This window comes from Grus americana, chromosome 3 (assembly GCF_028858705.1).
Source record: "Grus americana isolate bGruAme1 chromosome 3, bGruAme1.mat, whole genome shotgun sequence".
Classification (NCBI taxonomy): Eukaryota; Metazoa; Chordata; class Aves; order Gruiformes; family Gruidae; genus Grus; species Grus americana.
The window spans coordinates 85,624,518-85,648,585 of record NC_072854.1 but is presented as its reverse complement, the minus strand read 5'-3'; the positions used below and the strand labels follow the sequence as shown (position 1 = coordinate 85,648,585).

Genomic DNA, 24,068 nt, shown 5'->3' with positions numbered 1-24,068 from the left:
GATTATTCAAGATCACTTGAATAATGTTAGCAATTTGACAATATTAATAATGTGACCATTATCAAATAAAGCATTGAAGAGACTGCATATTTATGTATCTATTTAATTTTGCTGTGAAAAATTCCAAATGAGGAACTCTGAGATATGATCTTTGTAAAATGTAATTTATGGGTTCTCTTTCTCTTATTTTCTAGAAATCCAAAAGACATCTAGAGGGAGTATTTTTGATGGGTGCTATAGTGAAAAACTACTTAGAAATCCTGAGCATATGGAATCTGCCAATGGACAGTATGTACTACTCACTGAATTATATTTCTCCCCTGTGCCTCCTTACTAGCTTTTCTCTCCTTTCATTTCGCAGGGATAAAAAAGGTACACAATTTAAGATTTTCCTTTAAAGGCAGAAGATAGACATATCTTCTTCTCAGTGACTTGTACCATAAATTTGGCCCAGCCATGTCTTATTGTTAGACTTTCACCATGCGGCAACGATCCTAAACCAACCCATGACTGTGTATTGACATAATATTTTTGCAGACAGTCTGTCATACACAGGTAAATCTCTTTTATGGACAAAGAAAGCTAAAAAATTAGGCCTTCCCTAAAGCCCATGATAAAGTACTAGTGGTCTGTTACTGGAAATTTTGGAAGGTCGTGCTCTATTAATCTAACTTTTAGGGGAAAAAACATAATTGATTTGAGAAAGATGTCTGCCGCTGCTGTTTTTGCAATGAGAAAAAGACCCAGAATACCAATGATGAAGAAACAGACTGAGCTAGCTTTTTGAAGTAGGTTTCAATTATCCATTAAATCATGGAATTTGATGGATTAGAAAACATAGATTGTAAATAAAGTTAACATCGATAAGAATAGTTACTTTAATCAGTGTTTTATTTTTCTCACCCATGACTTTATTCCTAACCCTTGTGTTACAGCAGTAGTTTATCATATAAAATTGCTGTGACAAGCCCATAATTTGTACGTAGCCCATAATTTGTACATAATTTGCACTTTGAAAGACATCAAACCTACCTCCACTACCCATGTTTTCAGTCTCAGTCTGCAAGGAATCACACCCTCAGCCTAGCCCTTTTAATAGCACTATGTGTATAAGAGAGGGAAAAAACCTCAGGTGTTGTTTGCCAAGACACACTTCCGTGAAAATTCTATTGCTTCCACAGCTGACTTTTTTTTTTTTCATCTAAACGAAGAATAGATCTAAATGGAATGTTTTAACTGGGCCCTTGTGAAGGCTGTCACACATCAGCACATATGTAGGTCAGCTAGTAAAGCAAACAAACTAGAGGTCTTCCTGTGAGGAAGACTGATGTTTGGTCTGGCAAGGTGTTCTAGGCCCAAAGCCATGCTGAGGAAAAAAATCACCGTGACACATTCAGGGACAGGTTGGGTTTGGAGACAGACCCTAACACAGCTGGGGTTCAGTACAACACCCTGACTGAAAGCAGCTAGGGCTGTAGACAAGCAGCTTGGGCATTCCTGTACCGTTTTCACACAACATACACTGGAGACAAAGGTATAAAAACAGGTGTGAAGTTTGGTATCACACTTGCTCCATGGCTGACAAAAAGGTGTTCACCTGCACCACAAGTTTGCCTGGCCCATAATGCTGCTGGTCACTTTGTGAGGATGCAACTATTAGAGGCACCTCTGAGCACTGTGGGGAAGCGCCTTAGAAGAAACTATTGCCGTAATAGGAGTTTGCATTGGCAGGATATCTGGAGAAGTATAAATATCGGTTCAGCGGTTTCTAACTCTTCCCGGAGCAGGGTGCAGAGGAGGTCTGTCAGAACGCAGCTCCCCAGATGGAAGCGCTGCTGAAGGTATCCGTACCAAGCCAAAACGGACGGAGGGTTTTAAGGAAAAGGAGGAGACAGCCACATCCCAATCATGACCAGGCTGCTCACCGCGGCAGCTGAGAGGGCGAGGTGAGGTGTTTGTTGAGAAGGAGCCATGCGGCACCCGCACAGGCGTTGTGTGACGGTCAGAACGCGCTCGCACGGTTTACGCCGCCCGGAGCAGCGCCCTGACCGCCCGGCAGCAGCAGGGACAGCGGCAGGGACAGCGGCAGGGACCGGGCCCACCCAGGGCAGCCAAGGGCGAAGCCACCCGAGGGCGCGCCCTCCGTGGGCGGGAAGGCGGAGGGGGCTCCTCCTCCTGCCCTCAGTAGCGGTCTGAGATGGGGCTAGGAGCGAACGGAAAGGCTTAGTCCTGCTCCGGCCGGGCCCCGGCGGGCTATGAGCGGCGAGCCATGCACTCGGGGAACAGCACGGGCACGACGAGCCGCCCGGAGTCCGCGGCGGCGGAGCAGGAGGTGCCGGGTGAGCGGCCTCTCTTCAGCGCCGGCACCTACGAGCTGCTGGCGCTGCTCGTCGCCACCATCGGCATGCTGGGCTTGTGCAACAACTTGCTAGTGCTGGTCCTCTACTACAAGTTCAAGCGGCTCCGCACGCCCACCAACCTCTTCCTCGTCAACATCAGCCTCAGCGACCTGCTGGTGTCCGTCTTCGGCGTGAGCCTTACCTTCATGTCCTGCCTGAGGAGCCGCTGGGTGTGGGACGCCGCCGGCTGCGTCTGGGACGGCTTCAGCAACAGCCTCTTCGGTGGGTGACGGGGCCACGATCGCCTCACGTACCTTCCTGTCCCGCTGGGTCTCTCCTCTCGGCTGCCCTCTCTCTCCTTGCCCGCTTTCCCTGGGCGTCCCGCCCCTCACCTGTCCCCTTCCCCACCTGTCCCCAACCGTCACGTACCCCCGCCTCAACCGTCACCTCCCCACCCCTCCTTCAAGCGACCGCCGCGTCCCTCACAGCGTCGTCCCGTTTCAGTTAGCCCGCTCGCCCTCTCTCCTCCCTGGCGGGGTGCGCGGCTGTCTGGCGGGGCGGGAGGAGGCGCTTTCCCTGCCGGGGGAGCCGGGGCTCGGCGGGCGTTCGTGGGGCGGTGCGGTGGGCGAGGAGCCGGGACTGGGGGTCCCTCTCCCGGCGGCGCCGCACGGCAGAGTGCTGGTAAGAAAGTGGACAGTGCTGAGAAAAAAGATCCGGAGCAAACAGTAAGTTCATCGGGAATCTGTTTCTCGGCCTCCTGCACTTGCCAATGTGACGAGAAACTTACGGGAAAAGACAGCAGTGTTGTTAAAAGGGGTCTCCGAATTGTCCGAGTGTTGCGCAGACTTCATGAGTATAAAAGACTGTATTTTATATGAGGAAACGCTGCGATCTGTGGATAGGGAGCGCGTGTGGCTCAGGCTGTAGGGTGAGCAGTGTCCCGCCTCGGTGGAGCAGGTGGAGACCTGGCTGCGTCCTGTAGCAGTCAGAGCTCCCCTGCCCGAGGGGCGCAGCCTCCCCGCTGTCCGGACTTGTCTATAAAGCTCCCCGACGTGTGGCAATGCCTTGAATTTCTTTATCCGCACGTGAAATTCAAGTACCGCTATCTTTCAGTCGTAACAGTGTCACAGTTGGTATTTGGGAAACAGGTGATTGTTGTGAAGTGGAATTTTTAGCACTGCAGAAGCAGTACTTCAGCTACTTCCACTTCTAAAAACTGTAAGCTCTTTACTGTTTTCTTCCTTGAAATTCATACATAACCTTTACAGAAGTCTGCAAAAGAACGGAATGCAGTCTAGCTATGTATGTGCAGGCTGTTGAAAGAAATGTAGCTTTGTTTTTACTGGCAAAGGATGCTGTAAAAGAACAGGATTGTGTTTCTAATGGTGAAAGTAAGCGTTTGGCTAATAACTTACCAAACTTAAAGCTCACGTCAGATCCTCTTTTCTGGCAGAAGCGTATAAATGAGAGGTAGATCACTGTGCATACACACACACACAATGTGTGCACTGAAAATTTTGCCTCAATAAGGCAAATACAGTCTTGCATAAGCTTTGCAGCCTTTCTGCCTAAATCTTTATTTCACATGGTGCTGTGCCTTTGGTGGGCTGCTGAGAGGAAGGTGCGTAATTCCTCGTGATTGATTTGACTGCTGCTGTGTAGTACAGTAAAAATCTTGGGTCTTGGAAGCTGGGGTGGATGCAGGATGTAGTTAGACATTTGTCTAAGGTTTGGTATTGGATGATTTCTGCGGTGCACAGCTCTTGGGTATTTGTTTCCTAGTGTTATCAGGGAAAGTACTAAAGAACCCAGCTAAAATAAGGCTGGCTGTATCACTCAGCCAGTTCAAATACTTGAGAAATTCAAGCGTCTGTCAGCTAGGTTCTGCTAGGCAGCTAAACACTAAACTTGAACAGAAGCATAGTATAGTTCTATTCCTATCTTTATCCCTTATATATTACACTTACTATTTTTGATGAAAACATTTTGCATATAGGGTCAAAAACCAAAATGTGCAGTAGGGGTGATACAAAAACCAGACTATAATCCTGTCTTACTGTCTTCCAAAGATGGAACAAAGAAACAGTGAGACATAAATTGGCAAGCAAAATGCTTGATCACACGTGATTTTTTTCACTTCTCTTTTTTTTTTGAGTTGTGATACGTAATTTGTCACTATAAATGTATTCAATGTTGATGCTTTCCTGTATCCCTGTATTAAATAAACTTGTTCCTAAGGAAATGTAGGCAAATTCATGGACCTTATCTAAAGAGTGATTTGGCTAGCATCACTGGCTTGCAAAATTTCATCTTCCTGTGCTTGGTCATACCATTTTCCTCTGCCATAGTGTGTTTCAGTGGGAAGAATTTTTTTTTAATAATGTATTAGAAAAGTGTGTGTTTGTGTGTAGTCTGTCATATGGAAGTAGAGAGAAAATGCACAACTTAATTTTCAGGAATATCCGATGCCTGAATTACTTTGTTCAGCTGCTACATAATAGCCAAATTAAATACTTTGTCTTATTTTATAATTTGGTGCTAACCTAATAAAGTTATGTCTAATCTTAAGCTTTACTTTCGTACATAGTATTGTTTTCATATTCTCAGCTGGAAATAAAAAGATTGTTCTTTTCTGTTTGTGAAGATAAGCGGATCCCCACCTAACTGAGTAGGGTAGCAGGGGCATATCAATACTGAGGAGAAAAAAAATTATGCCCTGCAGGTAGCATCGCACTTTGTTTGCCATCTAGACTGTTGCCACCACAACTTCTATTTTCATTTTGCAATATGTCTATGAAGAGACCAGTGATTTGAAGGTTTGGTGGTTTTTGTTGTTTGGGGTTTTCTTTTTTTCTTTTCTGGTGGTGGTGAAGATTCTGATAGAAGATTTTGTATTATATTTATAAATACACTTCTCTTGTATATAAAAGACCAAGTCAGCTATTCTCTTGGGGAGGGGGGGTAATGTAATGGAGTCTTCATCACTAGTAGTGATTCTTAAAGTGTAACACTTCCTCCTCCCCAAACTTTTGGGACTAAAAAGTACATTCATTGATCAGAAGACATACAAAATTGGTGGCTTTTAAGAGTGAGATCCTAATTAATTAAGCAGAGTAGTTACAGCTTTGCAGTTTTCAATTGCTCAGTAAACCAGAGCTATCTAATAAAGACATTTCTAGAATAAAGTGGGGGTAGTTCTGATACCATGGATATGGAGTCTATTAAATCATAACAGATACTGTGAGGTTACTTTACCGCTGTGAGTATTTGCTGGGATTGGACCCAGTCCAGCTTATTTTACATTAGACAACCAAAACCTGTTTATTTACAGCTATGTGATTACATTCTTGAGTATGAACTTGGACATTGCTATGTGAGCTTTCTATACCAGTCCTTCAGGTCCAAAGGCTGTTCAATCTTAAGTTCAAATAAGAGAACCCTTATGTAATTATTTTTTTTTTTCTTGGAAGAACAGCCTCTAAGCCAAAATACTCAGTGTAAGCTGTCTTCCACACTTGTTGACCTATAAATGAGAGGTTATCCTGACAGTAAACAAGTTTGGGACACATGATTAAAGCTGCTATTTTTAAAAAAAAAATATGATTTTTGCTTTAAATTCACAGTTAATTCTCAACAAATTTTAAAAATAAGATTCTTTCAAATTAGTTAATAATCAAGAATCATTTTGAAAATCATGATCATGCAGCTTTATTTTATTTATCTGTCACACATGTTGTTAGGAGGTTTTTGCTCATGCTGTTTTAAAAGCCAAAATCGAGGTATTTCTGTTTTCCTCTTAAGAATGTCAATATGATTAAATACATAGGTGGGATATGTGCTTTAAATAAACTGGTAGTATCTGCATTTTCAGACATTTTTGTTATGTAATGATGACAACTCCCCCCGCCCGTGCCCCCCCCCCAGCAGCAACAAGAGCCCTCTCTATATTTCTAGGAATTTTGGATTGGAGAATCTGAAAATTTCCTGTGTAAAAGTACTCTCATTTTTATCAGCTAGTCTAGAAGTTTGGAGGTATGTGAGATCCAGAACTTAGATGCTGTAAGCAGACTTCCACATTCTGAAATCTTTCTGTTGAAAAAGCAACAGAATTACAGATTGTCTGTCTAGGGATAAATGGCTATTTTTTGTGTTCCTTGCAATAGTCTCTTTTTCTATTATCATAACTTTATTGTTAGGCAAGCCCATATAGTAATATTTGCTGCTACTGTTGCATTGTACAGCTTAGGACTTGCTGTTCATGCTACTGCTGGCTATTTTTTCTGCGACTTGAAAGCTTTTCATTGAGAGTTCAGAACGTGCAGAGATCTGCTTCTAGAGTGCAACACTGATCATTTTGTCTGCTGAACATCTGTCCTTGTCACACGAGTAACAATCCAAATTTTCTTTTACTTATTAGATTCTGAAGTCAAGACACAGTTTAGGTACATATGTCCTCACAACAGAGGCCATGAAAAGAGCTTCTCTTTGCTATTACAAAGCCATTCTCAGCACTGAGGAAAATAATGTAGATCTGATGACTAACTGACAAGTCTTAGTCTAAGCTTTGACGTGGTTGTCTCTCTTAGATGGTAATCCCCACTTAATGTAGTTATACTGAGTTCCAGTATTTATTTTTTAACAGGTGGTGTGTCCCGGTGGAGTATGATTGCTACTTCAATTAAATAATGTATTTAAACTGTGAGGGTCACCTTTTTATGGAGATGTGCAATCAACACTCTGCTGGTCCCGCTGGCCCTGCCACCCTCTCATTATGTAAAAGCTCGTAACTCTTTCCCTGTCAGTAGTCAACCAAGCTGCAAGTAGTAGAGATCTGCGTAATCCCTTTATCCAATTCAGTAATACACTCATACCTGGGAGGTTTACTGTCTATCACGGAGAGCATAAGTTTTTGAGTGTAATTGCTAGAGAAGACACCTGGTAGCCAAACAGAGCCAAATGTCTTTGTTAACAGACATGGATACCCTCTTACCTGGAGCAAGAATTTGTTTAATTGTGGAACACTGACTCAGGGCAGAATAATCTTTATGTGCATCTGCTAGCTTTTCACAAACAGACAAACAAGATTTGTTTATGTGACAGTGACTGTTGCAGGACTTGATGTGTGCAAGAGAAGTTTGTATCCTGCCCAACTGCAGGCGGTGGATGTCTGCTCTAACACCTTCCATACATGAGATCAGGCCCTGAGAGTTCAGAACTAAGCTAGTCTGATCATGTGGAACGTACATATGTACCTTGCAAGCATAAAGTACTTCATCTGCAAGTAATGGCAACTAAACCATCTGCCAGTAGTGTTGTTCTAACACTTTCTGCTATGCTTAATTAAGCAAGGGAAGAAAGCAGTGGAAAAACTGATTGATGACAAGAATGGTCTTGAGGAAGAGGAACCAAAATTGTGTATCTATCTGAGGCAATCTCTTGACTGAAGATTGCATAGTAAGGGTATACTCTGGGGTAGATTTTATATTATTAAACTGTAACTTTTTGTGATTGAAAGACTATCATTACTAAAGTATGATTAGAGATCTCTGTCTTTCCAAACTGTAAGCTGTTTTTGTAAAGGTAAAAAAACCCAAACAAACACTGCCAGCTTGTAATGTCAAATTAATTGGAAGTATTATGACTCTTTTGGACCATTCACCGTTGGTATACAGCAGCTAGATTTTGATGAGCTACCAAGTAAACGTTGACATCCAGGTGCATACTCCCTTCCAGTAATGTGAACTGGAGGATGGGAAAATGTGAAAAGTTTTGTAGACTGTACATTCCTGTGAAAAGCTGTAGAGTGTTCAGCTAAGGGAGAATGTCTTTGCTGAGAGAGAAAGGATACAATTATGAAAGGTTATTTTATTTATTTGTTTTAAGGCAAGCTGATTTTCCCCTTCCCCCCCACCAATACTGAAGTAAGGATTAATTGCCAGAGACTCTCCTGTGGACCTGGCTTCAGTTACAGCCTATTTTAAAACAAAGCAAAAACGTTTATGTGTATATAATTGTTAGCTACTTCATCTAAGGCTCTGCTCTGCACATTGGGAGAATGATGCCCTGTGCTACCCTCTTGCATTACCAATGTATGCACTGATTTAATCTCACTAAAAGCATTTTCTATGGCTACTCTGCAGACATTTTTAGGATCTTGTGTTACAGACAGCTGGAGACTCAATCAGCATGCTTTCAGCTTTAGCAATTTTTTTTTTTAAGTGAATTAATCACTTGCAGGATTGAACGTGGAAGAGGTGGTTAATTCCAGTGTAGTTTTATAGGAGAGGAGTATATAAAATATACTAGAAATGTGTTGTGTCTGGGAGAAGTGATTTTCATCTACCTAGATTTGTTTGCAGATGCTAAAACTTGTTGAAAAATTAGAAGTAACAGATAGCTGTCACCCAAAACATATTATAATGCCTAATTGCTCAATTCAAATAGATTAGTTATATATTAATTAATGCAAAACTACAGAGTGCAGTAGCACCTTGTCTTGCCGTGGACAAAAAGTTGCTTTTACTCAATTACTGCTGCTTAGCTTTTTAAATGTGAAGGAGGTGAGGAGGGATTGTGAAAGAGTGGCTTTCACCTCTGATTAGGTGTGCAAAATAGTAATTCAGCATTTGAATATAGGTCAGGGATTAACTGATATGGAAAATAATATGCCCTTTGATTGAAGTCTTGATCTGTCTCAGAGATGACTCTCATTTGCTGCATTATGCACTATGTGCTCTGTAGAGATGCTCAGTCTTCAGGAATACCTATCCGATACCTCTGTCCAAATTGCAAGCCGTGCTTGGGGAGGCGGGCAGTATGGCAAACAATGCAAGTAAGTTTTATGTTGCATGGAGAGGGCTGGAGCAATTGGAGTTGTTAGAACTAGTTGAAGCTAACACTGTTGTTCTGAGGGCCACTGCATTATTTTCCTCTAATTAGGGATTATAAAGTCAAAATACACACATTGTATGGGACAATACACTGCAGATGTGGTTTGCACTCTTCTCCCTGATGATTGACACTGCAGTGTGAAGTATTTCATCATGTATCAAGACTAATATGACTCCTGGAAAAACCCAGAGTACAGAAGAAAATAAATATCACATAAGACATAATCAAACCTACACAGAATGCAGTATTTCACTAGGAAAACAATAAGAGAGAGAGGCAAAACTGAGAATTGTATTTAAAAAAACCACTCCAAACAACAAGAAATAGCTTGTCATCCCTCGCTGATTCCGAGTGGCTGGCTACTGGAGAAGACCTGCGACATAGAAACTGCATGCTACTGTCTTAAACAAAAGACACTTATGCTACATTTGACGTACGCAGTTTAAATGAGAACGACCCCATTCATGCTAGGATAATTGCCCAGATTTAAATCAGAGCTAAAACTAGCATCTGTAGTTCCGAAACACAAGGAGTAGGAGTATTCTCTGAGATTAAAATCTATAGATCAGGCAAGCATTATTTGTAAACACTGAGTAGTCAAGCCTTTCTGAAAGAGTTGGGAAGGTTGATTTAGTAGTAGAGTAAATCAGCCCTCAGAGTTGGGCCTTAGTCTTGAATCAAAATACATAAATCCCAAGTATTTCAAGAAGCTTTAAGCATAACAAAATTTGTTTCAGATTAAAAATTGTTTTGAAATGCATATTTTTGCGAAGAGAGTCAAAGTAATGAATTCTTATGTCTACCTCTCCCTTGCTTGAAGAAAAGTACAGGTTCTGGTTTCAGGGACTAATATCCAAACAATAACCATAATGACTTTCTGTAACAGACTTTTTTTAAAATCAGCACATATTTCATCATATTAAAATATGGAGCTCACTCAGAATGAAATCTAAATCATTTCCAGAAAAGCTTGGGGGGTGCGGAGGAAGCAAAATCCAGTGCTTTCCTTTGTGCTACATGGAAAATGAAGGGAGCCATCCACATGTGTAAATCACGTATGAGGTAGTTGGAAGCAGTGCAAGAACGTGGATGATATGGATGCGTAGTGAGCTAAAAAAGGTGAGACTCTTCCAGGTGAGGACTGCCACCAAAGTGTATGGCATTAGGCAAAGCACTGCATTTCTGTGGGGACAGCACAAGAAGCCTTGCATCTGTGTGCTCTTGGCAAATCTCTGCCAGAATTTGGCTTAAATCAAGCAACACCGTTATGGTCTGTGGTTACAATGGACACTATATCCTGCTGCTTTCCAGACAACCAAAAGCAATCCAAAATCAATGTATTTTGTTTGGTGGGGGTGGGAGGGAGTAGATGGAGTCCTCTGTAGCTTAAAATTGCTTGAAACCAAAGATTCGTGATTGCTTCATAGGGTCTGTAATAGACCAATTTATTGAAAGAATTGGCACTAGAAAGAGGCATATAGAAGTAGTGACAGAGATATCTCAATCAGTGTATATATTAGATGCTTCAGGTTTCATTATCCTTGGACAAATGGCCTGTATTCTCACTTCTTTAGTGATAGCTGTGACTTGAGATCCTTTGTGGTCATAGACTTGCCTTCCAATTTAGTTTCTGAGCACAGAAAGAAGAAAATTAGTAGCTGTACTTGCTACTGCCATGTATTCCTATCCTTTCCCACTAAAATGTGTGATATGAAAGAAAGTGTTCATAGGCAGCAGAAATGAAAAATAGCAGAGCTGGAGGAATATAGAGGGCAAGCCAGGCTTGGGTAAGTGGGGAGATATGACAGGGATGCCTTTGAAAACAGACTTTAGAGACTCTTTGAAAAAGTGACAAATGTTCTACTTATGTGAGATTTTTTGCATGCGTGTGTGTCTATTCTAGATAACACTATGTATAGGGTCTCTTTCTTTTCCTGCTGTATCAGCTAAAAAATTTGGGAATCTGCTCCTGCTGCCCCACAAGGGTATGGTGCTGTGCAGAAAGTGCCAGCTGAGTGCAATGGGGGAATTGTGGCATCAAGGCAGACTTGTTACATACCTGAAGGATATTCCATCTGCTTAACATGTGAAATAACCAGGACCTTGCATTGAAAAGAGATGATCCACACTAGAGTGCCACATATGAGAGAGAATCTGGGAAGTCTGCTGACTTAGCCAGCATAAAGCTAAATATCAGATGTATGCAACCATTCATCATGAGATCACACTGGGGACAAAGCACAACCACCACCATCCCCCTCCTCCCCTGCCTCAGAGAGCTTCAACCTCACAGGATATGGAGTCTCACAAATTGCTTAATTTCATAGCATGATACCATCAATACCATAGGGATAGTTACCACAGTGTCGCCAGGAACATGCTTACCAGGCTCTGTGCTTTATTTAACATGTGAATAGTTAAAGAACATTACACCTGCTCTTTAGTGTTAAAAGTTCTTGGATCATTTTGAAGCTTGACATCACAGCTACAGTAAACATAGAGAAATCAATGATAAGAATTTATTCGTACTGGGGAAAAAAACCCTAACTCTATCTGAAACCAGTTTTACACTTCTGCTAGTTATCTTGCAGAACAAAACACATCAGTCTGGAGGATTAGTTTTTATAGAAATTATTTTGATAAACCAGCTTTGGCTTCAAGGGCAAACTGATAAGCATGTACGTAACAAGCTTATTTGCTAGTTAGTATTGATTAAAACCTATTTTCTTTTAAAAACTGTTTTCTTTAAAGATGGAAAGTCTGATTAAAAACTGACTTCTAGACCTCTGCAAATAAGTCTACTGGGGCAGGAATTTATTAGAAGCAGGCCCTTTAAGAAATGAGCCCTTAAATCCATTTGTGGATGATTTGAAAATGAAAAACTTCTTACTGAATCCTTTTTAACTATGCATCTAGATAAATCTTGTGAAAAGCTCTGGCTTACTTCATGAAAGCTGTGACTTTAGATGTAGGTTTAATTATGAATATTTAATATTAAATATGTAGGTTTAATTATTAATAATTATGTTGTAGATACATCTTTAGACGTCATAATTTTTTGCTATCTTGTAATTGGCATTAATAGGTTAATAGAGCGGATTTAACAGAATCCTAGATTACCACAAGGAAAAAAGTGACTAACTTACATTTCCTTTTGAGATCATTTTAACTCTTTCATTTGTTAATCATAACCAAGAGCTGTAAAGTTCCAGCAATACTCTCTAGGATGTTGAATATATCACCACTGCTGCTTGAAACCATCCCTTGACATCAGAGCTAATCTCCAACTGAATTAATTTCACCTACCAAAAATGTATAAATTCTCCCTTCCCCACTTCTCATTTAATTAGAATTTCCTCATTTACGAAGGAATTTTCCATCCTTGGGATCAGTGCAGAGAAGGTACAGATAATTACCCAAATAAGATATAAGTAACTATTTAAGTATTTTATTTTTTCTTTTGTAGAAATGTGGTTGTAACCTGACAGTACTATTGGCACATGGTAAAAATGGTAGACTGTCAAAACGTATGTTGCACGCTGACTGTGGCATGTTGAGTTTGAGCAGACTTTTTCAAGATTTTTGCTACTGTGAGTGTTAATAGTTCATATCATCAAGTGTGGAGGTGGCAGGCATATTCCAGCTCTCGCCACTTAGGGTTGTATGAGCCCCCTGGGCATTTTCTGTTTTCATGGCTTTACAGCTTCATAATGGAATTTCTTGCCATAAAGTCCTCACACAGAATAGCTGAAATTCCCAGTTGTTGGGAAACTCAAATTACACAGGTTTCCAATCGTTGCTGGAGATCATTCACAGATATGAAAGTCAGTTCATACCTCAATGATCTATCCACGAGGCTATTCTAGTTATACGAGCTAATCTGTACTGCTCCTTTCTCAAAGTTTTTGTTAGAAATCTCAAATGGACTTTGGTTGCATTTTGATGCGGAATGGAAAAGATGCATAATGAGGGGAAAATTGTTTTCTGTTCTAGTCTTGCCCTTGCCTGTACTGAAGTCCTGTTAAGAAACAAAGACGTCTTCACACCCACACCCACACACACCGCCCAGTGCAAAACTGGACCTTATGCTCCACTGACCTTTAGTGGAACAGAAGCTCCTAAGTAATTTGGACAGTTTTGAAGGTTCTACCTATTGAGAACTTTTTCATACTTTAGCGTTAAGAATAAAAGAAATAGTTGAAACTTTAAGAAGCTGGGAAACTGATGCCAAGAATTGCAGTCATTATTTCTATCAAAAGCAAGAGCTCCCCACTTTGTGGTATAACTGAGAGTTGTACAGCTGCTTGTATTTGAGGGCTTAAACAATTTGTGGTAAGAACGTTTGAAACCTTGAAATCACAGGCTTAACCTTCAAATTACACAGACTTCATGCATTAAAGTAAAAATAAGTTTTATCATGTACAGATTTTTGCAAAACTTATTTCTCTTTGAAAAAAGGCATCAAATTTTACAATACATTAATAAAGATATTAATATCAAGTACATGGAAACTGTTCTAAAAAAGATATACTAGATTCTTATGGAGTAATGACTCAGTTTAAGTCATGAGAGTTACTTTATGGAATTTCTATATTAAAAAGATGGACAATCAGATTTACAGCTCTAACAAAGTTACTTGTATTCTTTGAGAGTATAGTAGTATTCATACACTTTTTTTTGTACATTTTTTTTTTAACAGTAAAGGAGGGGAGAGCCAAAATACCAGCGCAATCTTAAAGAGATTCCTGTGAATTAAATTACTCCTGAAATATTGATGATGCTATCCAGAAGTTGTTCTTCTGGCTGTTTCTGTTCCACTCGGCAATGTCTGAATGCTGAGAGATGCTGTCTGTAGTTCCATTCAACTCATTCAGTAAAAGTAGTTTATTGGAAATCCTTCATCTGAGAGTTAAAAGGTGCTTATCTGCCCTTTTAAAAACATGTTTACTTAGATGTGATGCACACTTACAAGGTAGCTTTCACCTGTTGAATGCATTGGAATTTTGTTTTCTTATGAATTCCTCTGTCATGTAGTCCACTGTAGAAATTACAACAACAACAAAACCCAAATTACTCTTAAATGGCATTATCTACAGCACCCTCCACCAGAATTAATGTGTTTTTTCCCCCTAGTTACGGCCTTTATGTTTATAATACACACTTTAAAACTCATGTCCTTAGAGCAGATCTCAATATTCCGGTTCTTACAGGTATTTCTACATGTCATCTGCCACAAACACACAAGCAGCCTTGGCTCCATGGCACACAGGGGGACTTTTTTTAGACAAAATTCCCTACATTTGGTCTCATTCTGCAAGGACATTTTGTTTCAGATTTCTGTTTTTATGGTTAACTACTTCAACCTCTGCTCTCACAGCTATGCCCTTGTTACAGTAGAGATCCTGCATCAGAGAGGAATTTACTGTAACATGATGTGACCTGCATTTCTTGCCTCATGCCTAGAAGCTACCAGACACTTTCTGAATACCAATAGAACAGGGATTTACATTTCAGTACATACTGACCAACAGGCTAACCAATCTCCCTTTTATGGTTTGGGTAGAAAACTCAAGTATCCATTTAAAGAGCACTGATTTCATACTGAAAGGGGCTTGAGATAAAACTATTCAAAGTTCTATGTATAAGCACAAAGTTTTAGAGACACTGAGCTTCCAATGACTTCCTTGAAAATGTCAAGGTCTCAGTAAATTATTGCTTCTGAACACCTGTACTTTCAACCAAGCATGTGTGCTTCTGATTACTTTGTCATGGCCAGAATTCAGTACTCATGTATAAAAACTGATGGGAAATATTAAGAGCACACAGGGACATTAGTCATTGAATACCATTGTAGGTACCTTTATTTATGCACCTGGTTTCCCTGAGCTTCTACTGAGAGAGCAGGAAGGTGGTAAAGAGCAAGGGGTTAATTCAGGAATTTTAACTCATCCTAACAAGCTGTTCTTTCTATTTACACAAAGCCTTAGTGCACTAGGTGACTGAGTGATGTGAATTTCTTCTATAAACATGTCTGTGGATGATTTTAATAACTGCCAGGTAAAATTTTGTAATTCTTAGTCTTTGGGCACAGAGAAATGGGAGGTGAAGATCTTGCTTAGATCCACATGCTTCAATCTATCTTTCAAGCCATAGAAACAAAATTCCTATAGGAATGACTTACACAAGAAGAAAACTCACGGAACTATACAAAGTAACTGTGAAAGTAGTCTGCCTTGCTTTCTGCATGTCCAGCAATATCTACTTCTTTGTGATGAAGGTTTAAAGATAACACTGGCAAAAAATGTACATTAAAAAAAAAAGTTCATTGTTTCATTTCAGAACCATGACAAAATTGTGGCAAGTTTTCCTTTAGAGTAGGAAATCCTTCCTGTTAATCAAGAAAGCTTTCTAAAGTCATCACCTGTAAAAAGGGGTCCTCTGATAGTGGCAGGATAAAGTAACTTTCTTACAGAGATCTTAAAGCATATTCTTCTGTGACATACTTTGCGGATGAATGCCTTGACACAGAGGCTATGTGTTTAGATTCTGTTATTCTTAGCTGTTTTCCTAAAATCCATGTTGCTGGTGTTTGAGCATGCTGTTGTTAATTTGTCTTCCTGAAATGCTTATCCTTTTTTCAAAGTGAGATCAGGTATCTGTGATATCCAGCAGAAACCTTCAGAGGATATAATGGTTATTCTCTCTTTGGTAGTGAAATCTGTATGTTTAACCTTCTCACAGCTGTATAAGTGCATGGTATGCCAGATATGAAATGCTGTGTATATGCGTGACAAAATACCTGTGCTTCTTATTAGATAAAATATTCATGCATTTAGACACAGATATTTGTATAACTTCACAGAGTGCTGTGAAATATGCCCTTTTGTGTTGTTTAAGAGGCTGCGTATATGAGCTTGATGACTGAATTGTAACAGATTTCAGGTGACTGACAGATGCATGATGAGCAGATTGATTCTTGCTCATTAAATTTCACAGACCATTGAAATGGAAATCCTTATATTCAAATCAAGACAGAATTGCCTTGACTTTACTAAGTTATACAAGTGTCTGGATAGAATAATGCTGAGAGTGGAAAATAATCTGATTTCTGTCAAAACACCTTATTAAGTGTGTAGTGGAGTTGAGGTCGACAGAAAAGAAAAAAAGTACACAAATAATTGAAAGGAAGACTATGATATTTTTATGCTAGCAACAAGATAGGAGGGGCCACTCAATATAACCCAATGTCTTCTAGGTGACACTCCTTCAGCAGTGTAACACTTTGCTTTCCTGGTTGTTCTTTGGAATGCAAAGACTTACAGGAAATCTTGAAAGAAGTTGGAATTCCTCTAGTCATTTTGTTCACATTAAAGGTGTATTTCTATGGTGTCAGTTGTTGAAGGCTTTCTTTGACTTCAGTCTCAACTCTGAATTCCCCAGGTTTCTAACACACTTTGTTATTGCTAATTATATAATTTTTATATAGGAGTTTTTTCTTTAAAAACCCCCCAAAAATGAAAAACAAAACCCTCAAACCTAGTACCCCCCACCCCCCAAAAAAACCCCAACAAAACACCACCACCAAACCAAACAAAAAACTGCACAATTGCCAACAAAAAAAACCCCTTGCAGCATGATCTCTCACTTAATGAAGTAATGTTTAGGAAAAAGTATTAGCTTCATTTTTTTTTCTCTCCTGTCCTACTTGGCCATCCTACACCATGGGTCAGATTCCAGTACCTTACCCTGAGTAGTTCTGAAGTTAGTGATACTTTTTGAGTTACTAGTTAGTGAGTAGTGGGGTGTCACCCAAAAAGCTTATTGGTATTAGATTCATAATATGAGCTAGCTAATTTTGAGTTAATTGTTTCCTTTGCTGGCAGGTTATTGAGAGAGCTGCAGTTCAATTTGCAATGTTTGTGAATAATTTAATTGATTTTCTTTTCCTTTTCTTACAGGAATTGTTTCAATTATGACTCTCACTGTTCTTGCCTATGAACGCTACATTCGAGTAGTCCATGCAAAAGTGATTGACTTCTCTTGGTCTTGGCGGGCTATCACATACATCTGGCTCTATTCATTAGCCTGGACTGGAGCACCTCTTCTGGGCTGGAACAGATACACACTGGAAATTCATGGATTAGGTTGCTCAGTGGACTGGAAGTCGAAAGACCCCAATGATACCTCCTTTGTGCTCCTTTTTTTCCTTAGCTGTCTAGTAGCACCTGTTGGGATCATGGCCTATTGCTATGGCCATATTCTATATGCAGTAAGAATGGTAAGTTCATTCAAATAAAAGACTTCTCTTAATGTAATATTTTCAGTGAAAGTTGCTGATGTCGTATATTAAACTTGGATCAGAGCCTAAATTTGCAGTCTTGCTTCCTATTCAAACTTTTGAATGTTTAATGTTCATCCAGGTCAGGGACCACTAGAAAGGATGTAAGGTTGGAGGAGAATCAGCCTAGAGCTACCAAGATCTATTTGTTGTGTAGTTTTACTGGGAGGCAGGTTAAGGAATTGCTCATGTTCACAAGTCCACATCAGATTCTCCCTTGAAACAGGGGGAAAAGAAGACTGTTTGCAGTTCTCCTGACTAAGGAACTCCCTCTCTTCTCTTTGCAAGTCTTAAGAAGATAACTGTACAACTCTTCCAAGTGCAGATTAAGCCCTGTTAAACCCATTTTCCATGTTAAGGCAACGCATTTTAATTCAGATCTTTCATGTCAGAAAGTGTTCATGTTTCATATTCTGTGGGTAATTAGTCTGGGCCCATTCAAGTTTGTGGTTAACAGTATTGGCACAACTGATAACTGTTACGAAGAACACTCACATACATGTCCTGTCTTTTCCTCATTTTATGACTTGCTCAGATGACACTGGGAACCTGTTGCCTAGTATTCTGCTTTAAATAGAGATTTCATCATTTCAGGGTAACAAACTAAGTGGCAGAGCAGTGGAGGGAAATCTACTCATGAAATTTTCTTCTCTCTAAAGAATGCTGATGAGACAAATCTACAGGATTGTCAAACTAGTTAGACGAAGGACCACTAAATGTGAACTGAACTTGCTTATGCCAATGGATGAGGTCATGTTGGTTTTCTAAAATACTTATAATGATAAGTGCTGCATGTTTTGTTACATCACTGGATTTGCTGCTTTCCAGTACATTTGCTATTCTATTTCTCCTTAGGTAATATTTTTACATTTAATAGAAGCAGTAAAAGTCTGTGAAGCATGATGTAAACTTCCAGAAAAATTATGGTTCACAAGATAAGGTGTATAGTGTCTGGGCGTAAAACTAAATTGGCAAATTACTTATTTATAAATAAATATAGAACTATTCAGTTTCAAGTAAAACATAGAGCTATTTTACTTTACCATTTTATCTCTTTCTTCTGCAGCTTCGCTGTGTGGAAGATTTCCAGACTGTTCAAGTCATCAAACTTCTAAAATATGAAAAGAAGGTGGCTAAAATGTGTTTCTTAATGATCTCCACATTCCTTATTTGTTGGATGCCCTATGCAGTGGTCTCCCTCCTGGTAACATATGGCTATAGCAACCTTGTAACTCCAACAGTAGCTATCGTCCCATCTTTCTTTGCCAAGTCAAGCACTGCTTATAATCCAGTCATCTATATCTTCATGAGTAGAAAGGTAGGTACATTAAAGACTTTCTTATTTGAATAATTAGTAGCCTGTGCCACGGGTGTGGAGGTTAGATCTGATTTACTTAAATCTGTAAAGCCTAGATTTTTTATTTTTATTTTTTTTTAATTTGAACAGTTAGGATAAATGGTAAAGATCTAGTAGAATTAAAATCCCTGGTGATGCTTAAAATACTACCCTATCAGAAATTGGATTTTAAATTTCTGAATTTGCACATGAGCACTCACATGAAAGGGAGGGGAAGGAGTGTCAAAATTTAAGTGTCTAGTTCTGACAATTTACCCATGAAATAGATAACTAGAAAACCTCATCTGAATCACTCCCTTACCACAACAGAACTCCATCAGACAAAGTTCAGAATATCTGGTGTCTGTTTTTTTAGGAAGAAAAGAACTTGCCTCTGACTCTTCCATTATGGCAACACAAGGATTGAACAACTCGGCATAGTTTTTCGAATAAGTATGCTCACAAAAAACCCATAAGTGACAGCCTGTTTAGGCTTTTAGACTGGGTTTTGCTAAGCAAATATGTCAGTAAGATGTTTCAATAATGTTGAAATACCAAGGAGTGAAACAATTGTCCATACTCCAGTTCTGCTTAAGACTAAATGTTTTAGGAACATGCGTATTTCTGAGAATATTCTTCCCTTGCTAGATCAATTGTGTGATTTTTGAATACTCAAAGATGGGAACAATACCTATAGCACACTTTGAAGCCTAGTCCTCTTGTTCTTTGCAGATTGTGGATTGCAGATCTTGCTGCTGGTAAAATACAAAATTGCATTTCGGTGCCCTCTACTGGCTAGGTGATCCTAATACAGCTCATTGGTGCAGGGAAAAAAGTACCCACTAAAAAGCCACCATCTTTGTTACAGTACCGAAACTAACTTGGAACGAGGTGGAGATATGCAGAAATCTGTTATTTTGAGTCATTTTCTATACTACTGTTTTCACTGGATCGTACATGACATGGAACGCTTAGGAAGTTGTAACTTCATTCTATTTATTCTCTCTTGCAGTTTCGACAATGCCTTTTGCAACTCCTGTGTTTTCGCCTGATGAGATTCCAGAGAACTGTGAAAGAGACACCAGCAACAGGGAACGACAAACAGATACGACCAATAGTTATGTCTCAGAAAACAGGGGACAGGCCAAAGAAGAAAGTGACTTTCAGTTCTTCCTCTATAATTTTTATTATCACCAGTGATGACACTCAGCAAGTAGATGACAACAGTAAACACAATGGGACAACAGTAAATGTCATCCAAGTAAAGCCACTATAGGCATGAGCTAAAAAGACAGAAGAATGAGATGGACTTAAGCCAGTAGACTGTTTAGGTTGGAGACTAGTTTCAGTGGTGGAGTCTGTGGGCTGCCAAAGGAAACCACATTCTTAAGCTGTGAAATACTGAAGGGATTCTGCATCTGAAGCTCTGCAGGCAGTTCAGTTTTGGTCACAGTACTGAAATATCTACATCTGTGCTGATGGCTATCTTTACTCTGAATTTTCGCAAAGCATATTGTAGGATTGCCATTCAGGAGAACTTGGTCAGGCTGGAGGAATGCACTACGGGAATGTTACAAAGTTCAGCAAGGGCAAGTGCAAAGTCCTGCACTTGGGAAGGAAGGAAGAATGATACTGCAGCACTGAACGCTGGACCCTGGCTGCCTGGGACGCAGCTCTGTGGAAAAGAACGTGGGGTCCTGTTGCTCAATGAAGCAGGCATGAACCTGCAGTGTGCCCTGGCAGCAAGGAAGGGCACCGGCATCCCAGGCTGTACTGACAAGATCAGAGCCAGTAGTGTGAAGTGATTATGCCCTCAACTCAGCCCTCATTAGACCACATCTAGATACTGCATCCAGTTTTGGGACCCCAATACAAGAAAGACATCTGTAAACTGGGGTGAGTTCAGTGGTGTCCCCCAAGACTGTCAGAAGTTAGAGTACTTGGCCTGTGAGGAGAGGTTGGAGGAGCTGCACTTGACGATCCTGGAGATGAGACATCTTCAGGGGAACGTAATAGTGGCCTTCCAATAGAGATGGGGAAGTTTTCAAGAAGATAGAGCCAGACCCTTCAGGGTGATGTGTATTGGAAAGATCAGAAACAATGAGCATGAACTGAAATGAGAGATTTGGATGGGATAAAAGAAAAAGTTTTTTTACCCTGAGGGCAGCCAAGCAGTGGAACAAATCAGGCTAGAGACTTCCTGAGTTCCTACCAGCTCGAGTCATCTTGTGATCCCTGAACTGCTAGCACTCCCTGCACACACAGTTACCAGGGAAGAGGGAGGAATGTCTGAAGTTGGCTACAGTTTAGTTGGTCTGAATTGGCGCTTTGCAGGGTGGGGAGTGGGAAGAGCAGTGTTGAAAATGACTGGGGCTATATGGTTAAACCGGACACCACCAGAAAGCCGTCCCTGTGTACTCAGAAAGCTGTTCTCTCCGTGCTAGCTAGCGCAACTCCTGAGCTACATAGTGAAGAAAATCGTGCAAATCAAAGCGCCGATGAAAAAAGGTCAGTGAAAAGGGAGAATCAGAATTTTTTTGTTGCAATACATGCTTTATGCATCTTTATCTTGCATCTGTTTATTCTGTATGTGGACCAGGAACATCATCCTTTATTAATCTTCAACCTGTTCTGGCACTTTGGTGAAAGCAACAGTTAGAGAAGAGCAGTGTAACTTTTGCCAAAGTTGCAGCATGAGTAATGATTCTCCCACTTGGAGCTCAGTAAACAGAACAGATGGGTTGTTTCTTCTTTCCCCTCACCTTTGTAAGTGTTGCTGGTACAAAAAGGTGACAGTATTCTGCCCCAGACACGGCTGCGTGTCAGCATTGGATGAAGAAGTTAGAGAACTGATTTTGAATTATGGCAGCTGATGCTCTACCACATTCATCACACTAGTGTAATTTCTCTGCCTCAGTCTGCTAAATGGGCAGTGTGGATCTGCAACATGCAGCTTTTCCATTTCTGTGAAAGCTGTAAGAAAAGCAATTAAGAAACTATTTGCTTCCTCTGGGGGATGTATCTTCTGAGAAGTATAAAAGGAAGATTCTGCATAACTGTTGGCACCAGTAGCCATTGCTCCTGCGGTCAAGAATAAAACGTAGAAATTAAATAGAAGAAATCAGGGTCTAAATGAGAAATCTTTCAGCTGGTTCCTGGAGGTAGGGAGTGTGCCCTTAACTGAGAAGAAGTGACTGACTTTGTGCTTGTGCCTGTGCTTTTGAAGAGGCAAATTCCTTATATGTGTATTCCTCTAGAGCTTTAGCACTGGTAATCTGGTTCTGTGTCATGTTTAAAAGTGCATCCAGAGTCCACTCCGGTTTCTAGATTAAATCATATCATCTAAGAGAAAACAGATTATAAACCCCTGTCTTTGTTTCTTTCACACTTGTTATTTTTGTTTTGCTACAAATGCATATATGCATTGTCTTACCATGTCAAAGATCTGCCCTTACTAAAGCACTTTCATTGAAATGTCAAGAACTGTGTTTTCAGCCAATGATCACTACATCTATGCACATTTATATTTAATTTATATTTACAAAAGATGTACATTGGCATTCTATGTAATGATTTCATCCTTTTGACAAAATATTTGATATTTTAGTATTTTCTGTATGTTGAGCCTTCAGTGAGTGATTGAATGTACCTTATTGGTAACAATGTGTTCTCAGTGAAATATTTCCTGCCCTCCTCCACTGAGAGGGAGATGGTTCGGTATTGTCACTTACTGGATACAGCTTGAAGAGTATCATTAGGCACTGAAAAAACAGTAGCACTTCAGGATTCCAGTTGATCTTTTTGTAAAGAACAAGTATAGGGTCTGTAAAGAGAAACTATCCACTGTTCAGATTTATGGAGGTAAAATTTGAGTAATTGACAGTATATGATTTTTTAATAATTGATGTGTGACATATTTTACTACTACAATACATAGAACACTAACAATTATGTAACAATATATGAAAACAAAACATTAAAAATTACTGTAAATTTGTTATCTTGGCTAGTTTTTGAAAATTGATGACTTAAAATGATAAATTTTGTGAACTGAAGTAACTTGTTCTTCTAGCCTGTAAAGTGCCACTGGCTTTGAGTGTGACCATGTAAAGTTAGCATGCTGCAGTCCTATTTGCTCGTCTTTTAAGCTCAGCTATTTTCTGTGGGTAACTACAGCACTGATGCAAAATTCGCAGCCTGCTACAGAATGTAAGTATTGTAACGGTCAGCCTTTGAGTATCGCCAGGTTATTTACAGATTTGTTATATTTTTCTGTGGTGGGTTGACCCTGGCTGGGGGCCAGGTGCCCACCAGGGCCGCTCTCTCACTCCCCTCATTCACTAAACAGGGGAGAAAAGGCATAATGAAATGCTTGTGGGTCGAGATAAGGACAGGGAGAGATCACTCACTAATTATCGTCATGAGCAAAACAGACCAAACTTAGAGAGGGAATTCATCTGATTTATTACTAGGCAAAACAGAGTAGAGGAATGAGAAAATAAAATCAACTCTTAAAACACCTCCCCCCACCCCTCCCATCTTCCCGGGCTCAGCTTCACTCCCGGCTTCAACCTTCCCCCCCTCAGCGGCACAGGGGGACGGGGAATGGGGGTTACGGTCAGTTCATCTCACGGTGTTTCTGCCGCTTCTTCATCCTCAGGGGGAGGACTCCTCTCATCGTTCCCCTGCTCCAGCATGGAGTCCCTCTCACGGGGTGCAGACCTTCAGGAGCAAACTGCTCCAGCGTGGGGTCCCCCACGGGGTCACAAGTCCTGCCAGCAAACCTGCCCTGGCGTGGGCTCCCCTCTTCACGGGTCCACCGGTCCGGCCTGGAACTTGCTCCAGCGTGGGCTTCCCACAGGCCACAGCCTCCTTCATGTACCTCCACCTGCTCCAGCGTGGGGTCCTCCACGGGCTGCAGGTGGAATCGCTACACCCCCTCATCCTTCCTCCATGGGCTGCAGGGGGACAGCCTGCTTCACCATGGCCTTCACCACGGGCTGCAGGGGGATCTCTGCTCCGGCACCTGGAGCTCCTCCTCCCCCTCCATCTGCACTGACCTTGGTGTCTGCAGAGTTTCTTACATCTTCTCACTCCTCTCTCCGACTGCAAAGGCTCTCTCTCTCTAACTGTTTTTCTTCTCCTTAAATATGTTATCACAGAG

General features: G+C 40.6%; 1 protein-coding gene across 1 annotated transcript; it reads left to right on the top strand.

The window, feature by feature from the left end:
* Positions 1–2,192: 2,192 nt before the first annotated feature.
* On the top strand, positions 2,193–22,857 carry OPN3 (opsin 3). The gene is made up of 4 exons (XM_054822746.1): positions 2,193–2,621; positions 17,189–17,508; positions 18,635–18,886; positions 19,917–22,857. Exons 1-4 carry the CDS (start codon positions 2,270–2,272, stop codon positions 20,178–20,180), a joined length of 1,188 nt encoding a protein of 395 aa, XP_054678721.1. The 5' UTR covers positions 2,193–2,269; the 3' UTR covers positions 20,181–22,857.
* Positions 22,858–24,068: the final 1,211 nt, after the last annotated feature.

Coding starts and splice junctions, on each gene's coding strand:
- OPN3 (XM_054822746.1), top strand. CDS start 2,270: ATGCACTCGGGGAACAGCACGGGCACGACGAGCCGCCCGGAGTCCGCG. Junction 2,622..17,188: donor CTTCAGCAACAGCCTCTTCG/GTGGGTGACGGG, acceptor CTTTTCTTACAG/GAATTGTTTCAATTATGACT. Junction 18,887..19,916: donor ATATCTTCATGAGTAGAAAG/GTAGGTACATTA, acceptor TCTCTCTTGCAG/TTTCGACAATGCCTTTTGCA.